We start from the raw sequence: 27452 nt of genomic DNA on the forward strand, positions 1-27452 counted from the left end.
TACAGCATTAACCCCGTCTGCGCTGGATTTCTGATCCATTTCATGTTACTTTAATGGACAAAATGTGATTTTCTTTCAAAAACAAGGAAGTTTCTAAGTGACCCCAAACTTTTGAACTGTAGTGTATATCTGCAAGCAAGTCCTCCGTCTACCTTATTGTGACAAAGACAATTATGGCGGATATTCCGATACTCACGGGTTCGTTGCCTTGTTTAAGATGCTCGAACACCGAGTCGAAATTTTCCTTGAAATGATCTTTCACCACGTCCTTGATTAATCTGAAGAGCCAGGATCTGTCGTCGTCATCGACTAACCGATCATAAAACACCCGCAGGACTTCGTGCACGAAGAGGCGCACCATGACGCGCTTACTTTCCACCGCTTCTTTCTTGATCAGCAGACAGCCCTGGATGACGCGGGAGAAGTCCCGCAGATTGAACGTGTAATGGGACTTGGCTGGGGTGGGCAGCAGGTTCTCCATAGCTTTTTTATACACCTTTGATTAAAGGAAAGATTATACAATTAAAGCGCCAAGAGACGGCGCGGAAACCGAGCACAGAATCAACCGCATCATCCTTAAAATATGGTGTCCAACCTGTGGGGACCTTAAGGAGGCCGAGCTAATCTAATGGGAAAAGACCCTTTAACTCCATTGACTAATCCATTGGCTTCTAGAAATTTATATCCATACCCAGATATTTCTGACACCGACGGATAGAACCCAAAGACCGAGCAACTGGTCAGACCTTAAGAAAGTCTGTCCTTCTCAACCACAGAGCCTACAATCCCTCGGTAAGTCCTGGGACTGAATTCTTTAGGTCTGGGTGGGTTGTCAGCTTGACGAGACGTGACCTCTGTGGGTTTGCGATATGGAGCTCGATGTTCACTCATATGTTACATTTTATTATCCTATATATAAATAAATATATATAAACTGTAGAATATAAATACCCGTGATCTCACTATCTCACCTCCATCGTGCCGCTAACAATCTGGTTGCCAACGGTGAAGAAGTCAGGTGAGAACTCGTTATTTCTAAGGTAAAAAGAGACCACGGCGGAGAAGATGCGGATCATTGTCTCGTCGCTGAAAGCATTAATGGTGAACAAGTTGAAGTGGCGTAAAAATCTCGGGGTCACAGCATTCCTCCCGCCGCCGGGGGGGCCCATCGCGCCGAACAGCTGCACGTCAACGAGGGAGATCTTGGAGGTGTCCTTCACATCATACCTAAAAACATGAAATTATACAACTTTAACCTAGATTTACAAACACTGAAAAACCTCACGACAGGTTCCATCGCACCCGGCACCCTCTCAATGTCATTAAACATTTACCAATTTCCGTGGTCAAAAAACTGTCTCAGCAGTTCGATGGGCGGCTGGGCTCCATATTTCTCTAAGGCAGGCATGTTCATATCATCAACGAAAACGACGCATTTCTTCCCCACGGGAGGCCCGTACACGCCTTTACGCCTTTTATCCAGCCTGTCCATGACGATGTTCTGAAAGGAGAATAGATTAGAGACGGGAAAACGGTCGGAAAGTTTCTGTTGACGTGGTTGATGTTCTTCTAACCCAAATGTGTCTCTAAAGCAAGACATGCAGTCTTCCAGCATCCGTACCCCATGGACACCACTGTCCAGGATTCTGGAGCTTTCCAGACACTGAAGATGTCTTCTCCAACCCACAGTATCCCAGCTCCTCATCATAGAATTTTGAGGACTTTGTTGGGTGGAAAGGAGGCCGTCAGTTTCTCTATCATCCTCGTGAGTCTTATTAATAATTATTAAGAGATTCCTAAAACATTGACATCTCTGCGTATTTTCAGAATAATAACAGACACAGCAGTATATCCCGAGCAGATCTCTTGATGGGTAAAGGATGGCGTCGGAGTTTAATCTACCTTTTAAATTGTGTAAGGACTGGTAATGAGGAGAGGACACTGACCTGGATCTGGTTGGCGCTGGTCCGAGCCGAGAAATTGATAAAGAAAGGAAAGAACTTTTCTTTATCCAAGTTGTTCATTAACTTGTCCTTCACATAAACTGATTTCCCTGTGCCGGTCGGGCCCACAAATAACAAAGGTCTGTGAGAAGGAAGTGTGCGTTAATTAATGAAGCTATTAGCCGTTTAAATCCCTCCGTCACCCTGACGCCATTCGAATGCGGAGATAGAATGTTGGGTAAGGTTAATGTTACTTGTAGATGAACTGTCCGCTGTGAACATTCTGTTCCCCAAACGTGGCATTCTGCGTCCGTCAGGACCCCGTTACTCACTTGGCGTGTCTGATGCAGAGCTCCATCAGGAACGTGTATCTCACGGTGTCCATCGTCGGGACAATAATGTCCTGAATCTTTGTGTTTTTGTCTCCAATGTTTGCGTTTCTGATAAACTCGTTCCAGTGAACCCAGCGGCCGCGGCCTTTCAGCTGGGGAGAGGAGAAAAGCCTTTGAGCAACAATTTGACAACATGAAATCCAGTGCAGAGGGGGTTAATGTTGTAAATGACTATTGTAGATGAAATCGGTTGATTTTTAATGGAATCCCTTCATAGGCGTACAGAGGCCCTTTATCACTCCCATCACACCTGTGTTCCAATGGCCCTTTATCACTCCCATCACTCCTGTGTTCCAATGGCCCTTTATCACTCCCATCACACCTGTGTTCCAATGGCCCTTTATCACTCCCATCACACCTGCGTTCCAATGGCCCTTTATCACTCCCATCACTCCTGTGTTCCAATGGCCCTTTATCACTCCCATCACACCTGCGTTCCAATGGCCCTTTATCACTCCCATCACTCCTGTGTTCCAATGGCACGTTGTGTTCGCTGATCCAAGTTTAAGTTTAAAAGGCTGACTGATGGTTATAAAACCCTTTTGTAATTATGTCACAGCCTGAAATTTCCTTGTTTTCATACGTTTTTTTGTATATATTTGGAGGCCAATATATGGGGTTTTGCCAACGTGGAAAAGGTTTATCTGAAACCCACGGCTGGTTTATAAGCCGTCTGTAATCGTATGAAAGCTGGCCGAGCTCTGCTAATGGTGACGGTTACCCTGTATCACGACTTTATAGGTAATTGTTTACAGGTAACACTGTCGTTTATTCACCTCGTACATGAAGTCATAAACCAAGCCTTTATCATCCAGCGGACATTCCCACTTGCCCACGGCGGCCGGCACCGGGTTCCCCTCGGATTTCCCCGATACGATCTCTTTCAAAAATGCATCAAATTTAACCCGACTGTCGGAGTCGCAGCAGCCGCCGATGGACCACGTCATGGAAAAAGCAAAGCACGCCTGTGAAAAGAACGGAGACGCATCACGCTGGGCCCGTCAGCCGTTCTTACAGGCCATACGCGGAATATAAGGAGCGCATTGCATGGACAGTTGTTACAACCCCACTAATCGGTTGCCCTATGTGGAATAGTTTAAATCAGAAACAAGGCTGAGATGTAGCCCAAATCTTCTTCAGGAAGTATTTCCACCTTAACTGGATCCTTTCTGGATTAATCCCCTTTGAGGGTTTCTAATATCATGGGGGATAAAGCCCTCGGAAGGAAATCCATTGCTGGTTATGTTGACTGCTACGTGAAATGCCCTTCCGCCCCGGCACCCTTTCGGATTAAGCCCGCTTTGGGACAGGACTAAAGGATGGTGTTAAAGGGGCAGGCAGCCGGGCCACGCACCATTATCCAGATCCGGATGTTTTTATTCGTCGGCTCCTCGCCGACCGCGTCAAAAAGCAGCATTTCGAAGAGTCTGGTGAGTGAGACCACAACATTGCTGTCGCTCGACGAGACCAGTTCCTGCGCAGAAACGAGACGCGTGACAGGTTAATTCTGTGCAACGCGCGGGGAGCGAGCGCCATTACTCATTATTAAAATAAATGAAACTATTATTACAATTTTTCCTAAAATTAAATGTGCGTAAAGAGGAGGCGCCACCAGGAGACTCATAATAACAAAAACATGTTTTTTCACCCAAATGTACTGTATAATGCTCTTTTTTCGCTTGGAGTTCCGCGCTCTGTACGTACCTTGCACTGTTTGCGCAGAAACCGCAGCGCCGGAGGAACCAGCCAACGGAAAAGCTCCTCGAGGAGCGGAAGATGCTCTTTACTCCGCAGCGCCTCAGGGACGGTGTTCAGCCACGACTTCACCAACGGCATCCAGCCCAACTGCAAGGGCTCCAGGTAGATCATACCACAGCGGCTCACCGTGGCAGGCTGTGGGGTGACACTCAGTTAATACCCCGACTCCAAGATTCCCTGACACCCGAGTATTAATTATTCATCAGATTTCAACTTACCGAGGCCTGGGACAGGTCCATCGCTTCAAAGATCAGACTCATTTGCGGAGACATTTGAATAATCTCCCCACTCATCAAGCAAAGCTGGCAAGATATTCATAAAATGTATTATTATTATTGTTATTATCACTATTATTATTATTATTATTATAACCACTATTATTATTATTATTATTATTAAGACTGCCTACACAACATAATTAAGAACGGGCTTAATTGGGGCAATAACATATTATTCCCTTTTCATCGAACCACAGATCAATAACAAATCTCTCCCACTGGTGATAAATAATACAATCGTTAGAACCGAAGCATTTGGAGTAGTTGAGGTTTAAGAAAAGTCTTTCAGCCAATCAGTAGTCATTGCTTGCATCACATGACTACAAGCTAGAATTAAGGAGTCCCAGATAAAAGGAGGCAAATTCAGATTGATTACACAAATAGTTCTGGGCAGGGTTCAGAAATAAAATGCTACAAACGCTGTGTTTCTTCGAATTATTAGACACAATGTTACCTTTTTGTTGTCGTCCAGCACGGTGTTCATACTCTCTATCCACAGAGTATCGATCGGCCCGTCGAACACGACCCATTTGCGTTCGGGGGTGTCGGATAACGCGAACTCACGGAAAGTATTGGCGACTATACCGTCGGTCCACTGCAATGGGAAGGAGGACGCGCTCCTGTCATAAGTTATTACATCATAGCACAGAAATTCTCTACGTTCTCCTCTTTGATCAGTTTTATCGGCGGACGCTCGGCTAGCGCTCGGTTTACGATACCTCGTGTGACACCGGGTCAAACTGCCCGAAAAGCTGCCCCATGGTGATGGATTTGGGGTTCACCGTCCTGTATACGACCTTTTCTTCCTCGCAGCCTTTTTCGTTCATGAGGGAGAGGGTATCGGCCAAAACCTGAAGGACCTTCGTTTTACCCGAAAACGGCTCTCCGACCAACATAAAACTGTGCGACCAAACGGAAAATGACGCCGGTGAGGGTTTGGAACCACAAAAAATATTTTCAAGACCTAAATTTCTAGAAAATGTAAGATATTTCCCAAGCGGTACTATTTTCTAATCTCACCCGTGTCTTACGATCATCATCTCGTAGGTCTGTATCATTTTCTCTAAGAAGACCGACTCCGGCTGGACGTTGTGTCTGACGCAGCATTCGTGGGCACACGCCAGTAAATCCTGTACAAAAAGCAGAGGCATCAAGACATACGTGTCATACGTGTCATACGTGTCGCTGGCAATGTTACTAAAGCCCGTGTTTTAATAGTAATATCAATCATAAATACAAATAATGAACCGGCTGATCATGCGCAGGAAAGCAGTGTCACTGCCGGAGACCGTCACTTACTTTGTAATCGGCTTCAGGAAGTTGGATACCAGGAAAGAGGTCGCTGGTGATTCCGTTAAACAGCGGGATATCATGGGACAGAAATTTGGGCTCGTTTACGTCCTTGATGGATCTCAGAAGCTAAATAAGGTAAAGAAATAGAATATTTAGATTATTTAGATTTTTACATTTTCTTCTATTTATGCCCACAAAGATCTTGATAAAACCATAAAATCTTTAGCTTTGACCCATAAATGTATCCGGGGTGGAAACGTACAAGTATATCTTCGTTCTCCTCGGGATACTTCAGCTTGAGGTTGCCGGCAGCCACTAGAACGGCCTTGACGGCCCGCATCCCGTAGTCGTAGTGGAACTGAGAGGAGAGCTGCTCCGAGCACAGCCTGTAGGTCATCACAATCTTCACCGAGAGGGGCTTAGCATGGAGGAAACCATAAGAATAGAGGGAGATCTCGGCGATAAGGGCGTAGTTGGGGACCATCATGGCCACAGTTCTAAAGAGAACCTGAAACGGGTTGAGAAACAGAAGAAGGAGGCGCTTCGTCAGATGACAATGTAAAATAAAATGATAACAGAGGTTTGAAACATCTATTATACCTGATAGCAATCCTTACACCGCATTTAAAGGTCAACCCTTGAAGGACACGTCTTCTGGAGACCAATGGTATATTTTACCTTAAGGTTGTCCGGCAACTCGGAGCGGCCGGCATAGCCTGGGTTCATGGTGATGGCGACGAAGCAGTTAGGGTTCAGCTTTAGTTCGGTGCCTTCAAAGTTAAATATTTCCATCTTGGTTTGGATGGCTCTCTGGATGCAGAGGATCTGCTGAGCCACAACCGACAGCACTTCCAGCTCGATGCGGTTAAACTCATCGAAACATGCCCAGGCCCCCGACGAGGCCAGACCCTTAAAAAACTATGGGAAACGGTAGGACAACTTAGATAAAGTGATGGGAAATGTATAGGAAGTAGTGGAGAATTATACAGGAAGTAATGAGGATATACAGGAAGTAATGAGAACATACAGGAAGTAATGAGAACATACAGGAAGTAATGAGAACATACAGGAAGTAATGAGAACATATGGGAAGTAATTAGAACATACGGGAAGTGGTGAGAAAACAAACAGAAAAAGTAAGATAAAGTAATGAGAAAGTAATGAGAAAGATGAAGAGTGAATATGCAGGAAGTGATGTAAAAAAACAACAGGAAATTATGATGCACACACAGGAAAAGATAAGACATTAAGATGGAAGCAGACACAATTTAAGTGAACCCCAAGAAAATGGCATGGTTAGGAAAACATTAATAAATATATATTTTTTTTAATTATTAGAAATTATTTAGAAGCATCCTGAATGGTTTCCTTGTTGTTACCGGAGGTGAACGCACCTTGGACATGGCTATGTAATCCAGACCATCGGAGCAGTTGAAGACCACGCACTGCACGGCCAGAGCTTTGGCCAAATCTTTGGTGGTCTCGGTTTTTCCTGTGCCTGCCGGACCCTCCGGAGCTCCCCCAAGATTTAGATAAAAGGCACCGATCTACCAAATAAAACGCTGCACATTACTGGACAGATTGACTCAAGTACAGAAGCCACGTATAAACTATTAAGTACTAACAGAAAGCATCTACCCATCACAACAAGGACCAAAACATATGGGTGACCAAATAGCCGTCTCCAGTCTCATGAATGGAGAATGGAGATGAGGTTGGAATGCCCAGGGACAGCTTGTGTTTGGCCCACATGGCCAGGTGTTTGTCCACTATACCAAAATATCCCGAGGCCCATGGTGTCTATTAGAATCACCATCAAAGGACATGATTAATTGGAGGCATCTACCTCCTGCCCCCTCCTGCTAGACTGTAAAGGGCTGGTAGGCAAACCCTACTATCGGTAACGTAGGTCCGCCATAAAGCGAGCTGGTCTGTGGACAGCCTCCTATTGTAACCGGTGAAGGTCTTTCTGAGCTGGATGTCCCAGATGTTTATGACTCTCATGCTGCTCGTGGAAAAAATAAAACACCCCTCTTAATCGTACCAAGGTTCTGTAGCACCTGTCCGTCAGCGGGGTAATGACGAGCCGCGGAGAGTTGCCCAGATACTCGTAAGCATACTTCACGTTACAGTTAATGATCCGCACTCGCGCATTCTCGTTCTCCCAGTAATAGCGCAGCTGGGACAGCCACTGGAAGTCTGTCTCATGGGTGACACCTGCGGGACAGGGTAGATTATGTAAAAACTCTGAGAGTTAACCCACAACAACATGTAAATTCATGACGAAAAAGATACAATGCACATGTATACACAGGAACATGTTCTACAACGAGTCAAATCTTACCCGTCTCAATCATATCCATGACTACATCTCGGGCATGGACATCGATGGTGACCAGAGCCCCCAGCGTGATCCGCGTCTGTTTAGATAACTTGCCTCTCACCAGTTCGACGATGTCATTAAGCTGTAACTGGAGCGACTTGTAGTAACTCTTCAGGCCCTAGACCGAGGAATTGTGATATGAAACATCTTTCTGATGGCAATCGGACATACGCAACGCGTCAATTCACCAAAGGCCAGGATGTTGGTCTACATAGAAGAAGCCGGTCTTACCCCCGGGCCACTGCGGATGGCCTCGTGGACCTCGCTCGTCCAGTACATTTGGGAGACGCAGAGGACGACCTGTCCCGGCCATTCTCTCACCCAATCTTTCCTAGGGGTTTCAGGATAAGCCTTTTTATGGAAATAAAAGTACATTTTAACAGCTTTATATCATTAATGACAAGTCTATTAAGTCTATTTAATCGAGTAAATAAAGACACATGCCTCTCTTGATCGTGCAATGACATCGCGTACGCTACGCAACATAATGTCCTCCACTTGGATTAGCCATTTCTCCACGGCCCCTCGAGCTTCCGACGTGGAAATGATTTGGATCAGCTCCACTCGCTCCCCTTCTGTGCTGTACATGGCTTTAATATCAAGATTGGGGAGGAATTCCAACTTAGCGATACCTTCGAAACACTTTTTTAAATGCGGCTGGACGCGCAGGGGGTCCTTGGTTTCCGACAGGATTTCTAGCATTTCGTCGTTAGACAGAAAGAAAAAACTGCAACGAAAGATTGTGTTTCGTGAGTCGAAGAAGCAGAAAAACGTCAGCTAAGATAAACCATCGGAACGCTCTCTAAGACTTTGCTTCGGAAGAAACGTTTCTCGGGTTTGGATGTCGTCACGTAGCTACGGCGTAAAACGCGACGCTTTGGACTTTTCGAGCGGAACCTGCAGAATATCTCGTTTCGCAGCAGACATCGTACCGTGGAAAGAAAAGTCTCTTTTTCTCCAGATAAGCGTTTAAACCCTTCATGATTTTGTCCAAAAGCAAATTGCTGTCTTGTAGTTTTTCTAAAAGCCCCGTCATAGAGGTTGCGTTGAGAACCTGGAATTTAAAAAAATTCTATTATTGGTCTTTTCTGGAAAAATTCTAGAATCTTTATCTATTTTAGAATTAAATCTAGCCCCAATGCGGGCTCGAGTAACGTGTTTAAATCTTTAATCTTGTTTAAATCTTTTTTTTTGTACGCTCTGATGATTAACGCATAGTTTTTTTCAGTGATCACCTTTGGATCCTTCACGCAATGCTTCATGATCTCCCTCCAGTTCCTGTCCACCGTCTGGAAGAGCCGTCCTTCTTCAGGCATCTGCTGCATGATGTCTTCGGAGGAGAAGATGGGCTCCAGGTAGAGCCACTGCGCCTGGACCTTCAGCCATTCATCTATGGTCTCTTGAACATGTATCAGACGCTCTTCCCATCGCTGAGGACAAGAGTTAAAACATTAGGTTTTTAAGTAAAAAAAATCCCTTTCATAAATTATTTAAATTATTTGAAGACTTGTTGTGTTAACTTCCATGCCAGGGCCATCTCATGGTGAGTGACAAATTAACGGACTCCTCGTTCTTATTGCCTCAATGTTTATCCAGGATAGAGGAGTCTGATAATCTATGGAGTTTAGGACATGTAGGATACAATGTATTAATAACGATAGATATTATTTGACGTGCCTTTATTTCCTTCTCGAACGGCTTGATGAATGGGGATCCCCTCATTGTCTGCGTCTTTATGATTTGATCATCTAGGGTGCTCTGAATTTCGTCTACCGCAGACAGGATGGACACCCCAGACTCCCGATAGGCGCTGGTGTTAAATGAAATGTTTTCCCACGCGTCCTCCATGGTGTGCATAGCCTTCTCCAGAGAGAACTCCTGTGGGCAAAGACGATGACGATGATGATTACAAATATTATTCTCTATCGTCGAAGCCTATATCACTAGGTAACATGGAAACTGGGCACAAAAGTCTTAAAAGTAAGATAAATATATAAAAAAAATTGTAAAAAAAAATAAATTTTAAGAGGAGGCTGCAGGATGTCCCAATGTTCTCCTATTTAATTGATGGTAAATCCATTCTGTAACAGTAATTTAGGGCCGTGTGGTTTACTGGGAGAACAATGATCAGATCGGGGGCATAATTTAAAGAATTACCAGAAATGTATCAGTGCAGCTTCTGAAATGGTTTTAATCAAAATGTTATTTTTTTTTAAATTTTTTATTTGGTTTCAATAACTTTTTTTTTTGGCAGAAACTAGAATCTTAGTTAAACCGCTAGCTTCCGTTATTCTTGTTAATAATATGTAATAATATTGTATTTTTACCTTGCTGGCCGCAGCGCTGATTTGCTCAAACTTATCCAAGTATGGAGCCAAATTCTGCTTCAAAACCTTTCTCAGGGTGGTTCCAGAGTTGGGAGTCATGTCGTAGCTCACAATCTGCGAAATCTGACTCCAGTGACGGGGACGGATCCCTGGATTACAAAGGATGCTGACCAGAGGGATATATTCCTGCGGAGGAGACATTCGTGGACCATACCATGTTACACACAAATTATCTTCTCATTCTATGGAGTTACATTTCTTATATTTAAAAGAAAATTACAATTTTATTAAAAATATTTATTTGTAAACAACCCCACGTAGGGAAAGCTAAATATTCTGAAATGTCCCTTAGACACGAGACTTGATTCTCGTCTCATCAAGTTGCAGCACCCAATGGAGGAGAATTCATGCAGTTTGCCCCAAAATGTTCTGTGTGAATCAGGGCACCACAGATTCTGAACATGCTTCATAGTCAATCACATCTTTGCCGATAAGTTTATGACTCATAGAATCAAACTGAACCAGGGATAACTCCAGGTATCAACTGAGAGCAGTGTCACCATGACCTGGAGGCGTGGCCATTACAGACAAAATGGCTTCCACCATGCAGCGTGTTCTGATCACTAAACGCTTGCAAAGAGTAATCTTGATTCTTCTATTTCTTGTATAATATGTAACATACTATGTAACATTTCTATACATTTAAACTTACAAAACACATAGAAATGAAATCACAGGATAAAATTCCTCTAAGCTCGAACTCCAAGAACTCCAAAGACATTGTCTTGTACCTTAAACGTCTTGATTTGCTCCATCACCACGGAGCACATTTGCACCGTAGAGTTCTCTTTCTTCTCCTCCTCAACTGCCTCCTCGGTGAGTGTCCGGTGACGAGTTGACTTTTTCTCCTCCTCCTCAGCCTTCTTCTGCTTCTGCTGAAATAACTTCATCATCTTATAGACCTCCCTGAAAAACTCGTCCACCTCGGCTTCCATGCTTTCTCCATTCAGGTCAAGGAACGCCCCGTCCATCCATCTGGTGGGCAGTTAAATAAAAAAACATTTTTTAAAGAAAATCAACATCAAATGACTTTCCTATAAAACGGATTTACTTTCTACTCATATGCCGGTCATTCTAGAGTTTGTATTGCTGCGAATAATTTAATAAATAAATCCATTCAGAAAGCTGCACCTTTTCTCAGTTCTCTGCCACTTATAGATCAGCCCGAAGATTTTCTGATACGGCTCAATGTTGACTTTTAAGAAATCCAGCTCGGGGTAGGATGTCAGATCCCATTTATACAGAGCCTCTTCTTTGTTAATAAACGTTATGGCCTCCTCTGCGTCCGCGATACGCTTCTGCGCGGTCCTCACATCTGTTACATACTGAAACAGCAAAACGGTATTCATACGTTTTTTTTTCTTTCTCAGAACAAGATATTTCAGTCGATTCTATAAATTTTCATGAGTTCCAGAAGACAAGAAGTCTTGGCTCATCTCTGTAATAAGTAAAGCACTCTAAAGCTCTGCCTGTCTCTTCGTGACGTCCACACAAATCAGAGGCTTCTCATTTCTCTTCCAGTTTAAAGGGACTTAAATCACATAAAATGTTTTATTTTCTATCAGCATCGGAAGGGACAGCCATCCAATCATTCATTAATAGTAATTCTATCATTACACTATTAATCTTTTAATCTAGAATACATTTTCAGTCTCATTGGGTGGAAATAGAGCATTACGTATATATATATATATATTTTCCTGGACACCCCGCGGCGTACCTGATGCACCAAATCCAATTCCGAACATTCGGTGAATTCTTCCATCCGCTGGGAAAGTTTCTCCAGCTCCAGCATCAGTTTCTCCCGCTTGGCCAATAATTCGCCCTCGCCTTTACGCTTGGCTTTTTCAATCAGCTGTCGTGATACATCATGACGGGATTATTACCCAAACCATACTTCATTTTTATACATACATATTTTTAATAAAAATGAGATAAAAAACTAAAGTGCTTCTCCTATTAAATCGTAATCACAGCAGCTCCTATATTCTCCTTTACTAATATGACAGATTTATGGAGAATTTAGATTTACGCTACCTCATCATTTTCATCAAAGACGGGGTTAATGTTCTGAGGCCAGAGCAGCACTACCGAATTCAGGGCCAGATCTTCAGGCGTGAAAATAAAAACATCCAAAAGATAATTCATCCTCCGCTGGCTCTCCTGTAAATATAATTAATTGAATTATAATTAGTTATCATCAAGAGAAAGAGGAAGCGATTCCCAGTTATCAGATCATTCTTAGAGTGTCTGGACCTGGTTGGGGGCAGAAGTGTCATTAATATGGGATTTTATTATTTGCGGTGCCTTAAAGCCCATGTGAGGGTTATTGACCCCTTAACCAACTCAACAATGGATGTGGGGATATTGGTGGAATCCGCGAAACATTGTAGCTCATAATCCCCGATGAGAAGTGATGGCCGGTACATATAATCTACACGATAAACATTGTATCTTCTGCTTATGACATCAAACGAAACCTGCTTACCGCGATACGCGCTTTTAGCTCCACAAGGCCTATCGTCTTGACTTTCTCGACAAACGTGATCTCCTCTATCACGTCTTCCGTGGTTATAGGAACCTTCAGCGCTTGTTCTTTAATCATCTCAAACTCTCTGCAGATTCTGGAATATAATAAGACGCGTTAATGCGGTGAAATACATCGGAAATATTTCATTACAATGTCATTTACACGGTGACAACACAGATAGTTTCCGTATGATGGAAATCATGGCCTGCTAAAAGTGACTCACTTCTCGTTCTCCTCTCTGTGGTTTGTCACCAGTCTCTCCAGTAACTTAGTTGCGAAGCCTTTGGCCTTATCTGACAAGCCGCTCTTCAGATCGTCGCAGTCCAGCTGCACCATGGAGAAATGTTCCCGCGCCGGCAGACTCATGATGTTCCTCGCCAGTTTGTGGAACTGCTCTATACGCTAAGAGACAACAGTAAAGAGATTCCAGACAGTGAGCTGCGCATGCTTATAATACCGGGGCCCAAGGTAACGTCCCAGGGACTCTACGGACACCCAAAGCTACCCCAGATCTGTGTGTCTAAACCTCAATTACAGCATGGCGGGTAGTGCTCGGCTGCGAGTCGGTCTTGATACTCACTGCTGTGTATTCCTGAAAGCTGTGATCTTCTGCAAGAAATGTGTCCACCTGCTGAGAAGCCGTACCGTCCACCAACCAGCTGAAGCTTTCAACTATAAAATAAGATGTCCTTTAATAGACCAGACGGGGGCCACTCGGAGTACCCCCAGCGGTGTAACTCTATCTTACCGTAGGTTTCGTAATGTTTCTTGGGCCCTTCCAGGTTTTCCCGGACTGCCTCCTTCAGCTTTGTGAAGGCCCATTGGATGATATGGTGGGGGAGCTTTGCCTCGATAATTTGGACCGTTGTACCTCCAGCCAACCACGACTGGACGCTTTGAACGTTCTGAAACGGAGGTGATATAAATAAATATACCTTTAAATATATCAATATGTAATGACAAATCCTTTATAACAAGGCAAAATCTGTGATCACATAGGTCAAAAACATTCAAGGGCACGATGAAATTGTGTAAAAGTTTTCGATCCATACATTTGCTAGCCGTCTGCTATACCTGTAGTGTATTTGATATCTGGGTCGCAATAAATAAAACAGCTTCCTCGAGGTCTTGGAAACTTGGATAAAAATCCATTTTCTCGTCATCGAAAGTCAGTTCCATCTTGAACAGCGGCAGCCATCTTGTATCCAGGGGATCAAATAACCTCACAAACGCCTCCACGCTCCTTTTCAACAGGTCTTTCAGCTGCTCCCGACGATGAAACAGAGAAGACACAATTCAGACAAAAGACCTGTTATAACGCGGAGCCTCTATGGTCGGTAGGAGTAAGCGCCGTCTTATGCCGGTAACGGAGCGGATTTTGGGGCAGTTTACGTTTTGTGATGTTTTTAATAAATTAGAGTTCTATGTACGGGCTTTATTTATAGGACTTGCCTGATTTGACATGAGAGTGGAGACGCAGGTGTAGAAGGAATCGATTTTGTCGGCTCTGACGTCGCGCATGGCTTCTTTGCTAGTGAAAAGGTTGATAACTTTTGGGTACCAGGTATTAAGCAGCTTCTCCTCCATCTTCGCGCACGCTAAAGAGACGCTGTTTTTTAATGATTCACATTCGACGCACCCCTTGGCCCTGGAGCAAAATCAAAAGAGGTGTTATGGGACATGGGCAAACTCCCCTGCAGGTGGGCATAAGTTGGGGGCTTCATATAACGGAAGTGAGCTGTATCACCTGTACTCGGACAGATCAACGATCAGCATCTTGGAGAGCGTAGTGTAGCCCAGGTCCAGTATGGTCCTCAGGGTGGGATGGAGAATGTGCAGGTTGGTTTTAATTTCACGCCGCGCTGCCACAAAGCTCTGGTGCCAGGGCCGTGAGAAATCCAGACCCCTTGAATTAAGAGAGCAGGAAGAGAAACTTCACGATATTGAGAACAAGTAACATTATCGGAGGTCCCAAGTTCGGAAAATGGGGGTCTGAGAAAGAGAGGTGCAGAAACACTTCTCTTACTCTGAGGATCCGTCAGCCATATTCTGGGCTCTTGGAGTACTTTCACAAAAGGGCAGAGCCACGGGGACCTCCAATTGGGGAGAGGGTGTGTATGGAGGCCCTGCCCTTTTGCAGAAGTGCTCCGGGAGCCTTGCTTAACAGAGGTGATACTGGGGAGAAGCGGACAAAGAAAGAAGACAGAATAACAAGAAGAGGCAAGAGAATAAGCAGAGCCGCATGAAAGCGGTCAGCGGAGAAAGTAGAGAGACAGTGAGAGAGCGCGTGAGGAAGAGGTGGTGAAAAACAAAAAGATTTCTGGGAGACTCCTGGAATTTCTGGGAGACTTGGGACCTCTACATCATCCACTGGCCTAATGGAGGATCATGGGGGTTGTATTCAGCTAGTGAGCTGAAGGTGCTGCCATCATGGAACATTATCTGCGAGATACTCACAGTGCGGACTCGGGTAACGGGCCGGATTCTTCTGCTTCGAGTCCTTTCACTTCCGGCTTCACTAGAAAACTTCTCACTGTCACCGGGAAACAGAAACAATGAAACGTCAAGAGACAAGAAACATTTTATACCAAGGGCGCTCAGCTTCACAGAGTCAGGGATGCCACCTTCTCGTGAATATCTGATAAGGTTCTAGAATCTCGCTGGAGATAAGTTGTGTACAAAATACCTGAAGTTTCTAAGATACCCATCCTTTGTGTTCTTGTGGACCGTAAGTTCTGTCCATGGAAAAAGAGGACCACAGTTGGGCCAATATCTTTCCCAGTGAGATCCATTAACACAAATTAACCCTACCACAGCGTAATAGAACTCTTCCCACCGTCATGACGCTACAAACAGAACAGCGTGTGAATTATGGCTCTTTATACATGAGAACCCATCCTGGAGCTGGACATTGAGTCCGTATCCCGTCCATTGACCACATCTCCCACCATACGGACCACAACTGGCGGCGTTTGATGGCAGAAGCCGCTGAAGGACATGAGGTTGTCTCACCAAGATGTTTCTTCATGCTGCTCTCGAACTCTTGCGACACCTCCTCCAGTAGTTCTGTAACCAGGCTTTCTCGCGTCTTGCCCTGACGTAAAGATGCCGGCACCAGGGACAGCATGGAGTCTAACCAGTGCCGCTGGATGGGCACCACGGGGTTGCTCTCCACACACCTCTTCATGAACAAGTAATTCAACTGGAGGAGAAGACAAGCGTCTGAGAATCAACCGAAATAACGGGATGCAAACTACGGAGCCGGAAAATACAAGGTGGGCGGGGGCTTCAAACAACGACTTTTAGAGTTGGGATGGGATTTAAAGTTTTTGGATGATCGTTCTTGGATTTTTTTAGGATTTCTTCCCTTTGTCTGTTCATAAGTTTGATATTGAGGGATACTCACCCTGCGCCTCCTCTGCTCGCTGTTCATCTGGTGGGGGAAACAAGAATTGGAAAAGAAGTTATTAACCGGAATTCCGCCAGGTTCACAAACAATTCTGTATCCAGAGCTTCTGAAGCATCAGAAGCCAAGAGCGGACACGTAACATGCGCGACACTTACGGTGGCCGGCAGTTGTGGTTCGGGGGGCGAGGGGACCCTCTTTTTCTGCTCCTTCATTGTTTCCTCGTAGGCTTTCAAAGCCTTTTTGATTCTGCGGCAGAGGTTGGAATTAAGATTCGCAGCTCAATGTTTTCATGAAACAGGCAAATTCGGTCCCTTTCAGTCAAAACGATTTATTAAGAAGTATTTAATTGTTTTTGTACAGCGCTGTGGAATATGGTGGCTCTATATAATATAATAATAATAAAAGTGGAAGTAGCAGGTACTCTCTGCAGTGTAAATGTCAATGTTAACCCCCCCCGGGCCCCATCGTTAGTGCCCCGCGCCTGTGGCCCCAGCGTTAGTGCCCCGCGTCTGTGACCCCAGCATTAGTGCCCCGCGTCTGTGGCCCCAGCATTAGTGCCCCGCGTCTGTGGCCCCAGCGTTAGTGCCCCGCGTCTGTGGCCCCAGCGTTAGTGCCCCGCGTCTGTGGCCCCAGCGTTAGTGCCCCGCGTCTGTGACCCCAGCATTAGTGCCCCGCGTCTGTGGCCCCAGCATTAGTGCCCCGCGTCTGTGGCCCCAGCGTTAGTGCCCCGCGTCTGTGGCCCCGGGCCCCGATCGTACGGTTCACTCACATTATATCATTCAGGATCTTCTGCTGTTCTTTAGATCTTCGGTAGGTCATCAGTTTGTTAGCGGGGGGGCTCCGGGCTGTCGAAGTCACAGGTAGGGTAAGAGGGGGCAGTCGGATATTGAGACCCTCCCCGGGGGGCAGCTGAGACGTTTTACTAGAATCCATCTATAAATAAGAAAAAGAGTTACAGGTTATAACAGACACAGGAGCCCGGAGTGCCGGGGCCGGTACGTCCTGACACATCAGATACATTTCCAGATACAGATACATGAAGGTGCGCAGGAGGGCAGATGGGAAGCATTAGCAAAATAACAAAAACAACAACACTAAAAATAATAATAATAACAATAATGATAATAATAATAATAACAATAATAATAATAACAATAACAATGATAACAATAATAATAATAACAATAATGATAATAATAATAATAACAATAATAATAATAACAATAACAATGATAACAATAATAATAATAACAATAACAATGATTACAGTGATAATGATATTTGCAGCATAAATGACCTGAAGTTGGGGTAAAGTGGGGTCCAGCCCGGGGCACTCTGGTTGCGGCCCCCAGTATTGTGGCCCTGATTTGTTTTTTGTGGCCTCACAGAACAGTACGTTGGCACCGGGGCAGAATCTAGGGTATTGTTGATTATCTATAAAGCCCTGTGAGGGGTATTTGGGTAAACTTCCAGTGTCTGGACTATAGTTTCATTTATATATAGTTATTAACAGTTAAGTTTAACCCTTTGTGGTGACCTGCAGTAAAGTTACCCTGTGGGCTCTTGGGCTCCCCTGCCTGGGGCAGTATTTCATGGCCAGTGGCATTTAGCCCCATGTCTTACCCCTGTCCTGGGTGCAGTTCGTGGCTCGGGGCTCAGCCTGTGCGCTCACCACCACAGGACCCCTCTCTGCCATGAAACAAAACGGTTGCCATGGGTTACGGGGGTGGGACGTTGAGAGGGAGTGCCTCGGAATCACTGTTAATTGGGGCGTGGTTGGTGCAGGAAACGCCTACCCTCAGCACTCCTTAGGGCAGGGAACCGGAGTCACTGCCACCGGAGTAACCCTTTAGTTGCCTCAGCCAAAGAAATGTAGTGGGTTAACCCTATATTTACCAGAGGCATGCACAGTGCAAAGAGTTAACCCTTTATTTACCAGAGGCATGTACAGTCACCTAAATGCAATGAGTTAACCCTTTGCTTAGATGCATGCGCTTCAGTGACCAAAATACAGCAATGTAACCCTTTATTTACCAGAGGCATGAGCGACTGTAAATCCTCTCTCCCCCACAGAGCATACTGGACAATACTGAGGTTTTTAGACGCGATCTGAACACGTGCATTGTGTCCTCCTCTTGTACAGCGCCGTGGTATAGGTTTACCCGCTGGTTTGTAACCCCATGTATGTGATGTCACAAAGTGTTACACCCACCACTGGGGGTTATTAAATATAACAGCCACCATTTATGAGTCTTGGGTGTATTGCGCCACCTCGTACCCAACACTGAGACAGCCAAAGTGGCAACTCACAGGGCTTTACCCAGACTGTCAGTGTGCCCAATTTATTTATTTATTCTGTGTTAGGAGCCGAGATATCATACCGCTTCCTGCTGTTTCTATACACATTATCGGGGCTTTTAGGGCAGTAGAACCCTGCGATCCCCTCATACCCAGCAAACATTCTGACCTCCTAGAAAAGAGGGAGCATCAGGGGAGGAGCGAGGGGCATTAGGGGAGGAGAGAGGGGTTCAGGGGAGTAAAGTGAGTACAGGGGAGGGAAGAAAGGGCATCAGAGGAGGAAAGAAGGCCACTCTGCCCCCGGTGTCCATTTACAGAACAAATTTTTGAAGGGGGGTATTTTTGCTTCTGTGTCCCTGTTGAGAGTATCCCGTAGCTGATTCGCTGAGGCCAGATGACTGACTCTGTAATCAGGGCCTTCCAAATCCAGAGAAGCCCAAATAAAAGTAACTGACCCCATAGGAAACATATTTTATTCCCTTATAATTAAAGTAACAAACTTTTTATTACACAAAGGCTGCATTTGTATAATAACATTTTATAATAACAATAATAATAACAACCACAGGTATAACTGGAGTGTCAGCCTTGTACACAAACTCTACTGAGCATGCGGTTTAAATATCTAACCCTGCATGGTGATTGGCTGCAGGGAGTCACTGACACTCTGGGCTGGGGGGGGCATAGTAGGGGTGATCTCTCCCCTTATATTGGTTGAGTCCAGATATTGACACTGTGTGGTGATGGAAGGCTGGTGGGGTGAGCCCCCTATGATGGTTGAGTCTGGTCATGAACTATGAGAGCGCCTGTGCACCCCCTTTTTTCTTCTCCATGATGGTTGCGCCCTGTCAGTGATCCCACCCCCGCCGCATTCATTAGGCCCAAGTGCCAGCCGGCAGCGTTATGAGTGCGGTGCGTCTGCTGCTGAGCCGGTTGGGTGGCATGGAGCGGGCCGTGGTCCGGGCTCTGCCCTCCGAGCCCAAGCTGAGCATCTCGTTGGAGTTGGCCGGCAGCCTCCGCCACCTGCAGCGGGAGCAGAGTGAGCCTCTGGGCCGGGCCCTCGCTCGCATTGCCGCCAGCGCCACCCGGGCCCCTAGCAAGAAGATCCGGCGACAGCAGCAGCCAGATCCTCCTCCCTGTGTCCGCCTCACCTACCGCGGCCTGGCCGTGTCCGATGAGGCCCTGAACGGCGAGGCGTGGCGGGACGGCGCGGTGCTGGAGGTGGGGGAAGCCCGTTACTTGGTGCAAAGGAACCCACCAAGCTGCCTCCAGCTGGAGCTGCCCAGCCGCCTGTTAGCCGGCTTTCCGCTCTGCCCCGCGGTGCGCCTCGAGTTCGCCCGGCCCGAGCTCTGCCGCTTCGTCTGGTACCGTGAAGTATTGGGGATGCCCGGGGTCGAGGAGCCGGGTCAGCCCCAGGCACCAGCGGATCCCTACGAGGATCAGGCCCCTGTAGAAGCAGGAGACTGTCCCGAACCTCCTGCGGGTGCTGGGTGGGAGGAGGCCGGCCGAGGGCAGCTCTTCACCCCCAGTGCCTCGGATGTCGGGCTCCGGCTGAAGCTGCGCTGCACCCCAGGGGACGGGCAGCGGTTCGGGCCGAGCCGGGAGCTGGAGGCAGGGAGTCCGGTGGAGGCCGGTCCGGGGAGCTGCACGTTCGAGCGGCGGCACACATTCACGCAGCACGAGACCCGGGACCCCGTCCTCCGCACCGCCAGCTATAACGTGCTGGCCGACGTGTACGCGCAGAGCCCCACCGGCCGCACCGTGCTCTTCGCTTACTGCCCCGCGCACGCCCTGGAGCGGGACTACCGGCAGAGCCTGCTGCGGAGGGAGCTGGCAGGGTACCGGGCTGACGTTATCTGCCTGCAGGAGGTGGACGGCTCCGTGTACCAGGAGAGCCTGGGGCCAGCGCTGGCAGCCGGCGGCATGGACGGCGTGTACCGGGGCAAGGAGCGGCAGCGCGAGGGTCTGGCCACTTTCTTCCGCCGCAGCCGATTCAGTCTGGTCGGCCAACATGACATCCGACTCAGCCAGGCCCTGCTCGAGGACCCGCTGCATGCGGAGCTGCTGGCCAAGCTCCAACCGTACCCGGATGCCAGGGACAGTGTAGTGCAGAGGTCAACGGCCCTGCAGGTGAGAGGGGCTGGCGGTTGGCGGGGCCATGTGCCTAGGGGCTCCACAGAGACGCCAAGTCTTTTGGTCAAATGCTGAGTCTCAGATAATCAAACCTCTGCTTCCAAGCCCAACACTGGGATACCAGCTCGACCCAGCTAGGTGGCATCTTCTTCCATAGAGATGCGGGGCCACCATCCTTTACCCCCCCCTCATTCATGGTACATAGTGGCTCGGCAGCTGCGGGGGGGGTCCCGGGGTCGGCAGCGCTTGGTGCCGGCCGCCGTCAGGCTGCCCCTGTAATGGCTTCTTTCTTTCTCGTCAGGTTTCCGTCTTGCAGTCGAGGTCCGATCCTTCCCAAAAAATATGCGTCGCGAACACGCACCTCTACTTCCACCCCAAAGGTACGTGGACGACGAGGCTCGGGAATACCTATCGTACGGGCAGACAGGCAGGGGGGGCAATTAAATTGACGGAGGGTGAGACTTTTAGTCTGGTAGCTGCTCGTTCTTGCCCTATGTCACCTGGGGTAGACGAGGACTCTGGGTATTAAAAGCTGCCACTTGCTAACCCGAGCACCACGCTGCGTCCCTCCCGGGGGCAAACAATCCATGAGCTGCGTGGTCTCCCTTTTAATAAGGATTTAGCTGTTTCAGCCTCTGTCTTCTCCTCAGGCGGGAATATCCGGCTCGTTCAGATAGCCGTTGCTCTGGCCCACATCCGCCGCGTGGCGTACGAGCTCTATCCCGGCATTCCCATCATCTTCTGCGGGGATTTTAACAGCACCCCCACCATGGGTATGTATAGCTTCGTCAAAAACGGGACCATCGACGAGAGCCACGAAGACTGGACCTCGAACGGGGAGGAAGAACGCTGCAACATGTCGCTGTCCCACCCGCTCAAGTTGGAGAGCGCGTGCGGGGAACCCGAGTATACGAACTACGTGGTGGGCTTCAACGGCTGCCTGGACTATATATTCATCGATGCACAGAGAGTGGAGGTGGAGCGTGTGATTCCGCTGCCCACCCATGAAGAGGTTACGCGGCACCGGGCCTTACCCAGCGTCTCCCACCCCTCGGACCACCTCGCGCTCGTCTGCGACCTGAGACTCAAACAGATTCCCTGATCTGCGGGTCGCTGGTCGAAGTGCCAATGACGTTACTGGGTTTACACAGGTGTTGCCATGGAAACCAGAAGTGCTCAGCTGCTGTTTTTATTATATTTTGGGTGAATATCAGGTGATTTTAGGAATGTTGTAACTGTTTTAGAACTTGTAGGTGTCTGAGAAGGACATCAACGGAGCTTTAAACGGGTCCAAAGATTATAATAAAACAATAAATGAGTCCAGCTTTGTTCTTCCAGCCCTTCCTTCCAGCCGCCGTCGCACACGCGCGCTCCCACGGAATATATGGCCCTGACCAGTGCCACTGGGCTTTCGGCCACCGTCACGGGGAGGAACTGGGAGCCTACTGGGAACTTGCCTCCGCCAAGGCGTTCAACCCGGCACCCCCCCCTAGTGGGGGGATATTTACCTTTAAACTGACCTAACCCTTTCGGCTGCTCGTTCGTGGATAACGCAGCCACTCGAAGGTTGTTTTATCCATTCTCAGGCCTCTGTTCCCTCAGCCCAGGAGGTTTCTGGGAGCCGGTGGCCAAATGGCGAGTTTGGTGAGATGACGCGGCCGACAGCCTTGCTGCAAACATTACATTAAAGATCGCTTTATCCAGACAGATACAAAGTTACGAGTCGTTAATCTGCCGTGGCCTTCAATAACGTAATATCATACAAATCGGTTATTCTGGTGAAGAACGACAGCTGTTGTATTTTTAGAATTTTATTAGGAATAAATCTTAATGGGTTATGAAGGAAAAAACAAAAAACATCAATTGTTCAGTTTGAGGAATTTAACAAAAAAAAAAAAAAAAGTCTTGCATTCTGAAGATATGTTCACCAATAAACAATAAAAACAAATCAGAGCTATGGTACACGGCAGAGCAGCCAAGCCGACGGCGACATGCAACATAAAACCCCTAAAGAGACGATCTGCTAAGTGATGAGACGAGACCCCGGACTGTGCCGCAGCGAGCGCGAGGTCAGCCGGCGGCAAAGCAGGCGCCGCGCCTCGGCCAGCTCAGCGCCATTTTTCTCTGGTCACCAAGGAAACAATCAGGTTCTAAGAAACTAATCGGAGAAAGCCAATTAAATAGTGTTCTCGGTTAGATTTTTGAGCGCAAGACGTGCAACTCTTACCCTTTGAGGTTAATTTTTTCATGTGGAAAGTTTGTAAAATAAATACCAATGGAATGCTGCGTCTACAAACCATGAGAAGGAATGACGAGATACGACTGCCTAGGGATTACCTTAAAAACATCGGCTAAAGTGTGGGGGTAACAAGCGAGCCCCGACTTCGCAAGAGCTTGAAAATCACACCGGGTTTGTATTCGGGGATTGGGGGGTTAATGCGAGAAAAACGGTGAAAGAACAGAAAAAAAAAGCATTGGATTCTACTGCATCACAATAATTATGTCCAGGCGAGTAAAGCTTGGGGAGGAAATAGGGGACAAGTTGAACCAAAATACACATTCACAAAAAGGGAATTTATTACGTTTTCGGTTTAACCCTAGCCACACCGCTCGAGGCAATACGAAAAGAAAGAGGAAAAAAAACAGCAATTGGTAAATAAAATAAAATCTGTTAACGTTTCTTGAGTGTGGGCAGCCCAGACCGGTTCCTCAAACCATTTCAGAACCAAGATGCAAACTAGTTTGGATGTTACGAGCCTCAGACCCCTCCAGTTGGCCGTGTCCTCGGTGTCTCAGCGTGGCGCCGGTTAACGTTTGGAGAGCTCGTTGGACAGCCAGTCGAGTCCTTCGTACAGCCCGGTCCCTTGAGTAGCACAGGTGGCTTGCACGTACCACTGCGGGGGGAAAGAGTGATAAATAACGGCGCTCTGACCGGCAGCGGGTCACGCGAAGCTCTGCCGTACAGACGCCGGGTTCGGGGTACTTACGGTCCGGTTGCGCAGAGTCTGGAGCGTCAGTTTGTCCGTCATCTCGCTGATGGCCATCGCGTTGGGCAGATCCTGCTTGTTTGCGAAAACCAGAAGCACCGCATCCCGGAGCTCATCCTCTTGAAGCTACCGAAAGGACAGACAGGAGCGTGATCAGTGACAACGGTGCCACACCGGGGGTCAATACAGCCGGGACCCCCATCAACACGTCTTATTACAGCAAACATTTAAGTCATTTATTGTCCCCAGAAGCGGAATACGGATGACCCCTCCAACTAAAGCGGTGCCGAGTATCTCACTGATGTGGTTGGCAGCGAAGCCCCTGAGCGGAGTCACCGTGGAAAGGATGAGATTGCGGGCGGCCCTCATGGAGAACCACGGAGGTCCGGTTATTAAAACCAGCGGTCTGCTTACCATTTTCTGTAACTCCTCTGCGGCTTCTTGGATTCTCTCTCTGTCGTTGCTGTCTACCACAAAAATGAGACCCTACCGAGGGAGAAAGTGTTAGAACCGTTACCGTGCCAACAGCTCATAACGAACAGTTTTCTGATATCTCCCGGACACCCACGTACCTGCGTGTTCTGGAAATAATGCCTCCAGAGGGGGCGGATTTTGTCCTGACCGCCGACATCCCACACGGTGAAGCAGATATTTTTGTATTCTACGGTCTCCACGTTAAAACCTTAAAGAGAAACAATAATTAGAAATAATAATCATCTCCCTTCTCGCGTAGGACGCCGGGTCTCAGCACCGAGCCCACGGACCTTATCTTCGGTTTATTAGGACTCACCGATGGTCGGGATGGTCGTCACGATCTCTCCCAGCTTCAGCTTGTACAGAATGGTCGTCTTCCCTGCGGCATCCAAACCAACTGAAGAGAACAAGAATAAAACACGTTAAAGAAACAGAAGTCGAGAGAGCAGCAGAGACGAGCGCCAGATACCAAGAACTACTACTCAAGAGACACAGAAACCCAGAACCCGCCGGCAGATCGGCCCCATCCGCCCCCGTCTAGTCACCCGTTTCGTCTTAGATTCAGGAGCCGTATGTCTATCCCATGCATGTTTAATACCCTCACTGTATTACCCTCTACCACCTCTGCTGGGAGGCTGATCAGCTTATCTCCCACCCTCTCAGTAAAGTAAAACTTCCTTCCATTCCATCTCAGCCTCTGACCCTCTAGTGTTAGATGCCAGCCTCTTGTTTCTCCCTCCCGGCCCCCCGAGCCGACGTACTGAGATCTCTTCATCTTTACAGATACATTTTATTCTGCGACGCCATAAAAAGAACCCACGATACGGATTCTAAAACCTCTGCAGATGCAAAACCATAAAGCGGCAACAACCGCTCATCACAGGACGGGGGAATATCACAGGATTAAAGACACAGCCAAACCCAACCACTCAGATCTCTGCCGCTCACACTTACTGCCCCCCCCGCTCACCACTTACTGTCCCTCTCTACGCGAACTGCTTAGATGGGGAGCAGTTTAAACTTTATACCCAGAGCCCCGACCGCCAAAACCCATAGAAAATGACCCTTGGGATAAAGGAACGGACCCGTCAGGGGGCAACTAATAAACGTACAAAAACATATGCAGATATTTCAGGAACTGGGAAAGTGACTCTTATTGGGAAATCGCTCTGCGCGTCTCCGACGGAGTGAGGCAATTCAGTGTAACCGACACTCATAGCGGGGTGAGGACGGAGCGGAGTGACCCCGGATTCATTATTATTATTATGACGATGTTGATGTATTTATATAGCCCCAACAATTTACGCAGCGCTTTCCAAACACCCGGCAAATATTACAATGCGACGTGGAAAGTAAACGTTCAGGGATTAGATTCGGCAGATGGGGCTGAGAACCAGGAAGCATTTACATGCCGGAGAGCTAAAGGGTTAAATGGTTACTTTAAACAAAAGCCCCCCCCAAGACATATCGTTACTTAGTAGCCCAAAAATCGGGATTAGTTAACATGTTGCAAAAGATTCATGACTGTCAGCAAATCAAGAAAATGAGTTTTCACACAAGTGGAACTGCAGCACCAGGCAAAAGCATCGCTGCCAGACGGGGAGCTTCACCGGCTGGACTGGTTTCAAATCCGGCACAGACCCCAGACCCCCCCCCCGGCGCGTGTGCCTTTGTTCTAATAAATGACAGATTTAATGATTGCGGTCAGTAATTCATTCGCACCGATTTATAGAAAAGTTAACTCCCCGCTGCCCTCCCTGGGAGATCTAAGGATTAGGAGTCATCAATGTAAGCTGCCTGGCAACCGAGGGGTTAACGTGACAAGTCACCCGAGACACGCAAACCAGGATGCCACCAAAGCAAACTGTCACCGCCTTAACCCCTCAAGCGCCTCCTGTGTCCCAGTGTTACGCTCCCCCTTCCAGCACACAAGGGGTCGGCGCACACGGGGTTCTTTGGGCCCTCCGACGTCTCAGCCGGGAGCACAAAAGAAATCTCAGACCCCTCGTTGTTAAAGCAAATCTCAGAGATTTTCCCCTCCCACCTAACGGGGAATCTCCGGAACCGGAAGACGATTGCACAACGGCCAGAGCGATGCGGGGAGCTCAGTGTGCCGTTCAGGCGACTGGACACCTACAGGCAAAGTCTTACTGCACCTGCTTAAAAGCAGGTGATTCCTTCCCCAAAAGCAACTGCAGCCCAACATCAGATACTAGCACAGGGGGCACGATCAGCTTAATGATGCTCAGAGCAGCCGTGTCCATCTAATCTGTTAAAAACAGAAAAAAAGGGGGGGCAGAAAAAGCAACGAGCCCCCTGGCGTGCCCCCTATACATACAGACAGGGCAACGCCGCACTTTAATGCCCATCAGCCTCCCCTACATATTCAGTAACAGCAGGGATGTAGATTGTAGCTCAGACCCCCCCCATGCCCTGCGTGTATAAATCATTTTAATGCAAAATACCCGATTTCTGACAATTCTGTAACAGCGCCGCGGTATCTGCAGGCGCCCTAAAAACAGAACACAGTCTGTCTGCTAAATAAAATACAAGTACCACAGACTGTGCCCCAGGGGCCCCCCCGGGCGAGTATCACAGTCTGTGCCCCAGGGGTCCGCGGGGGGGGATCACAGTCTGTGCCCCAGGGGTCCCCCAGGCGAGTATCACAGTCTGTGCCCCAGGGGCCCCCCGGGCGAGTATCACAGTCTGTGCTCCAGGGGCCCCCAGGGCGAGTATCAGTCGGTGCCCCAGAGGCCCCCGAGGCCACTGGGCAAGTATCACAGTCTGTGCCCCAGAGGCCCCCGGGTCCACAGGGCGAGTATCACAGTCTGTGCCCCGGAGCCCCTTTTTTCGTTGGGTATTAGATAGAAACCCCTCGGGTCCCGGCACCAAACCCATCTTCTGTTCCTCGCACCCCGACGGTGTCGTCAGTCCCGGCTCCCTGCCCCTTACGCCCGCCTGGTTCTCCCCGCCCCGACTCCCTTCCCCTCACACCCGGCCACGTTCCTCTTGCCCCTGCCCTCACCCATCAGGATGCGCATCTGCTTCTTGCCGAAGAGCCGGGAGAAGAGCGAGGAGATGGTGAGGCCCATGGCTGCTTGTGCCGCTGTGTCTCCGGCGGATATTCGTGTCTCTGCCACGTCACGCTCGGCCCCGGCAACGCTTCCAACGCGGACACGATGACGTC

The 27452-nt window shown here is 47.9% G+C and overlaps 3 protein-coding genes across 3 annotated transcripts in view; 1 reads left to right on the plus strand and 2 right to left on the minus strand.

The window, feature by feature from the left end:
- DNAH12 (dynein axonemal heavy chain 12) overlaps positions 1-17979 on the minus strand; it is a 32757-nt gene extending 14778 nt beyond the window's left edge. The window contains exons 1-41 of the mRNA XM_053469599.1: positions 17926-17979; positions 17143-17306; positions 16529-16619; positions 16371-16397; positions 15977-16166; positions 15422-15497; positions 14712-14870; positions 14417-14612; positions 14039-14227; positions 13713-13869; positions 13545-13636; positions 13188-13366; positions 12923-13058; positions 12472-12597; positions 12155-12289; positions 11566-11759; positions 11166-11409; positions 10375-10560; positions 9725-9925; positions 9283-9477; positions 8980-9101; positions 8492-8774; positions 8279-8398; positions 8009-8165; positions 7709-7881; positions 7059-7211; positions 6343-6582; positions 5927-6172; positions 5671-5790; positions 5392-5501; positions 5091-5271; positions 4826-4966; positions 4312-4395; positions 4040-4228; positions 3690-3809; positions 3112-3300; positions 2276-2427; positions 1947-2085; positions 1335-1501; positions 972-1227; positions 197-496 (exon numbers count right to left, since the gene is read on the minus strand). Of these exons, the coding sequence (XP_053325574.1) occupies positions 197-496; positions 972-1227; positions 1335-1501; positions 1947-2085; positions 2276-2427; positions 3112-3300; positions 3690-3809; positions 4040-4228; positions 4312-4395; positions 4826-4966; positions 5091-5271; positions 5392-5501; positions 5671-5790; positions 5927-6172; positions 6343-6582; positions 7059-7211; positions 7709-7881; positions 8009-8165; positions 8279-8398; positions 8492-8774; positions 8980-9101; positions 9283-9477; positions 9725-9925; positions 10375-10560; positions 11166-11409; positions 11566-11759; positions 12155-12289; positions 12472-12597; positions 12923-13058; positions 13188-13366; positions 13545-13636; positions 13713-13869; positions 14039-14227; positions 14417-14612; positions 14712-14870; positions 15422-15497; positions 15977-16166; positions 16371-16397; positions 16529-16619; positions 17143-17306; positions 17926-17979 (6633 nt within the window). The remainder of the gene's footprint in view (positions 1-196; positions 497-971; positions 1228-1334; positions 1502-1946; positions 2086-2275; positions 2428-3111; positions 3301-3689; positions 3810-4039; positions 4229-4311; positions 4396-4825; positions 4967-5090; positions 5272-5391; positions 5502-5670; positions 5791-5926; positions 6173-6342; positions 6583-7058; positions 7212-7708; positions 7882-8008; positions 8166-8278; positions 8399-8491; positions 8775-8979; positions 9102-9282; positions 9478-9724; positions 9926-10374; positions 10561-11165; positions 11410-11565; positions 11760-12154; positions 12290-12471; positions 12598-12922; positions 13059-13187; positions 13367-13544; positions 13637-13712; positions 13870-14038; positions 14228-14416; positions 14613-14711; positions 14871-15421; positions 15498-15976; positions 16167-16370; positions 16398-16528; positions 16620-17142; positions 17307-17925) is intronic.
- A 1378-nt stretch (positions 17980-19357) lies between these two features.
- PDE12 (phosphodiesterase 12) lies at positions 19358-22127 on the plus strand. Its single transcript, XM_053468781.1, has 3 exons — positions 19358-20801; positions 21106-21184; positions 21455-22127. The coding sequence occupies exons 1-3, from the start codon at positions 19575-19577 to the stop codon at positions 21904-21906; spliced, it is 1758 nt and encodes a 585-aa protein (XP_053324756.1). The 5' UTR covers positions 19358-19574; the 3' UTR covers positions 21907-22127.
- A 472-nt stretch (positions 22128-22599) lies between these two features.
- On the minus strand, positions 22600-27452 carry ARF4 (ADP ribosylation factor 4). Its single transcript, XM_053468782.1, has 6 exons — positions 27291-27452; positions 24582-24662; positions 24364-24473; positions 24206-24277; positions 23792-23917; positions 22600-23698 (listed from the first exon to the last, which is right to left on the minus strand). The coding sequence occupies exons 1-6, from the start codon at positions 27355-27357 to the stop codon at positions 23612-23614; spliced, it is 543 nt and encodes a 180-aa protein (XP_053324757.1). The 5' UTR covers positions 27358-27452; the 3' UTR covers positions 22600-23611.

This window comes from Spea bombifrons, chromosome 6 (genome assembly GCF_027358695.1).
Source record: "Spea bombifrons isolate aSpeBom1 chromosome 6, aSpeBom1.2.pri, whole genome shotgun sequence".
In the NCBI taxonomy this organism is placed as follows: domain Eukaryota; kingdom Metazoa; phylum Chordata; class Amphibia; order Anura; family Pelobatidae; genus Spea; species Spea bombifrons.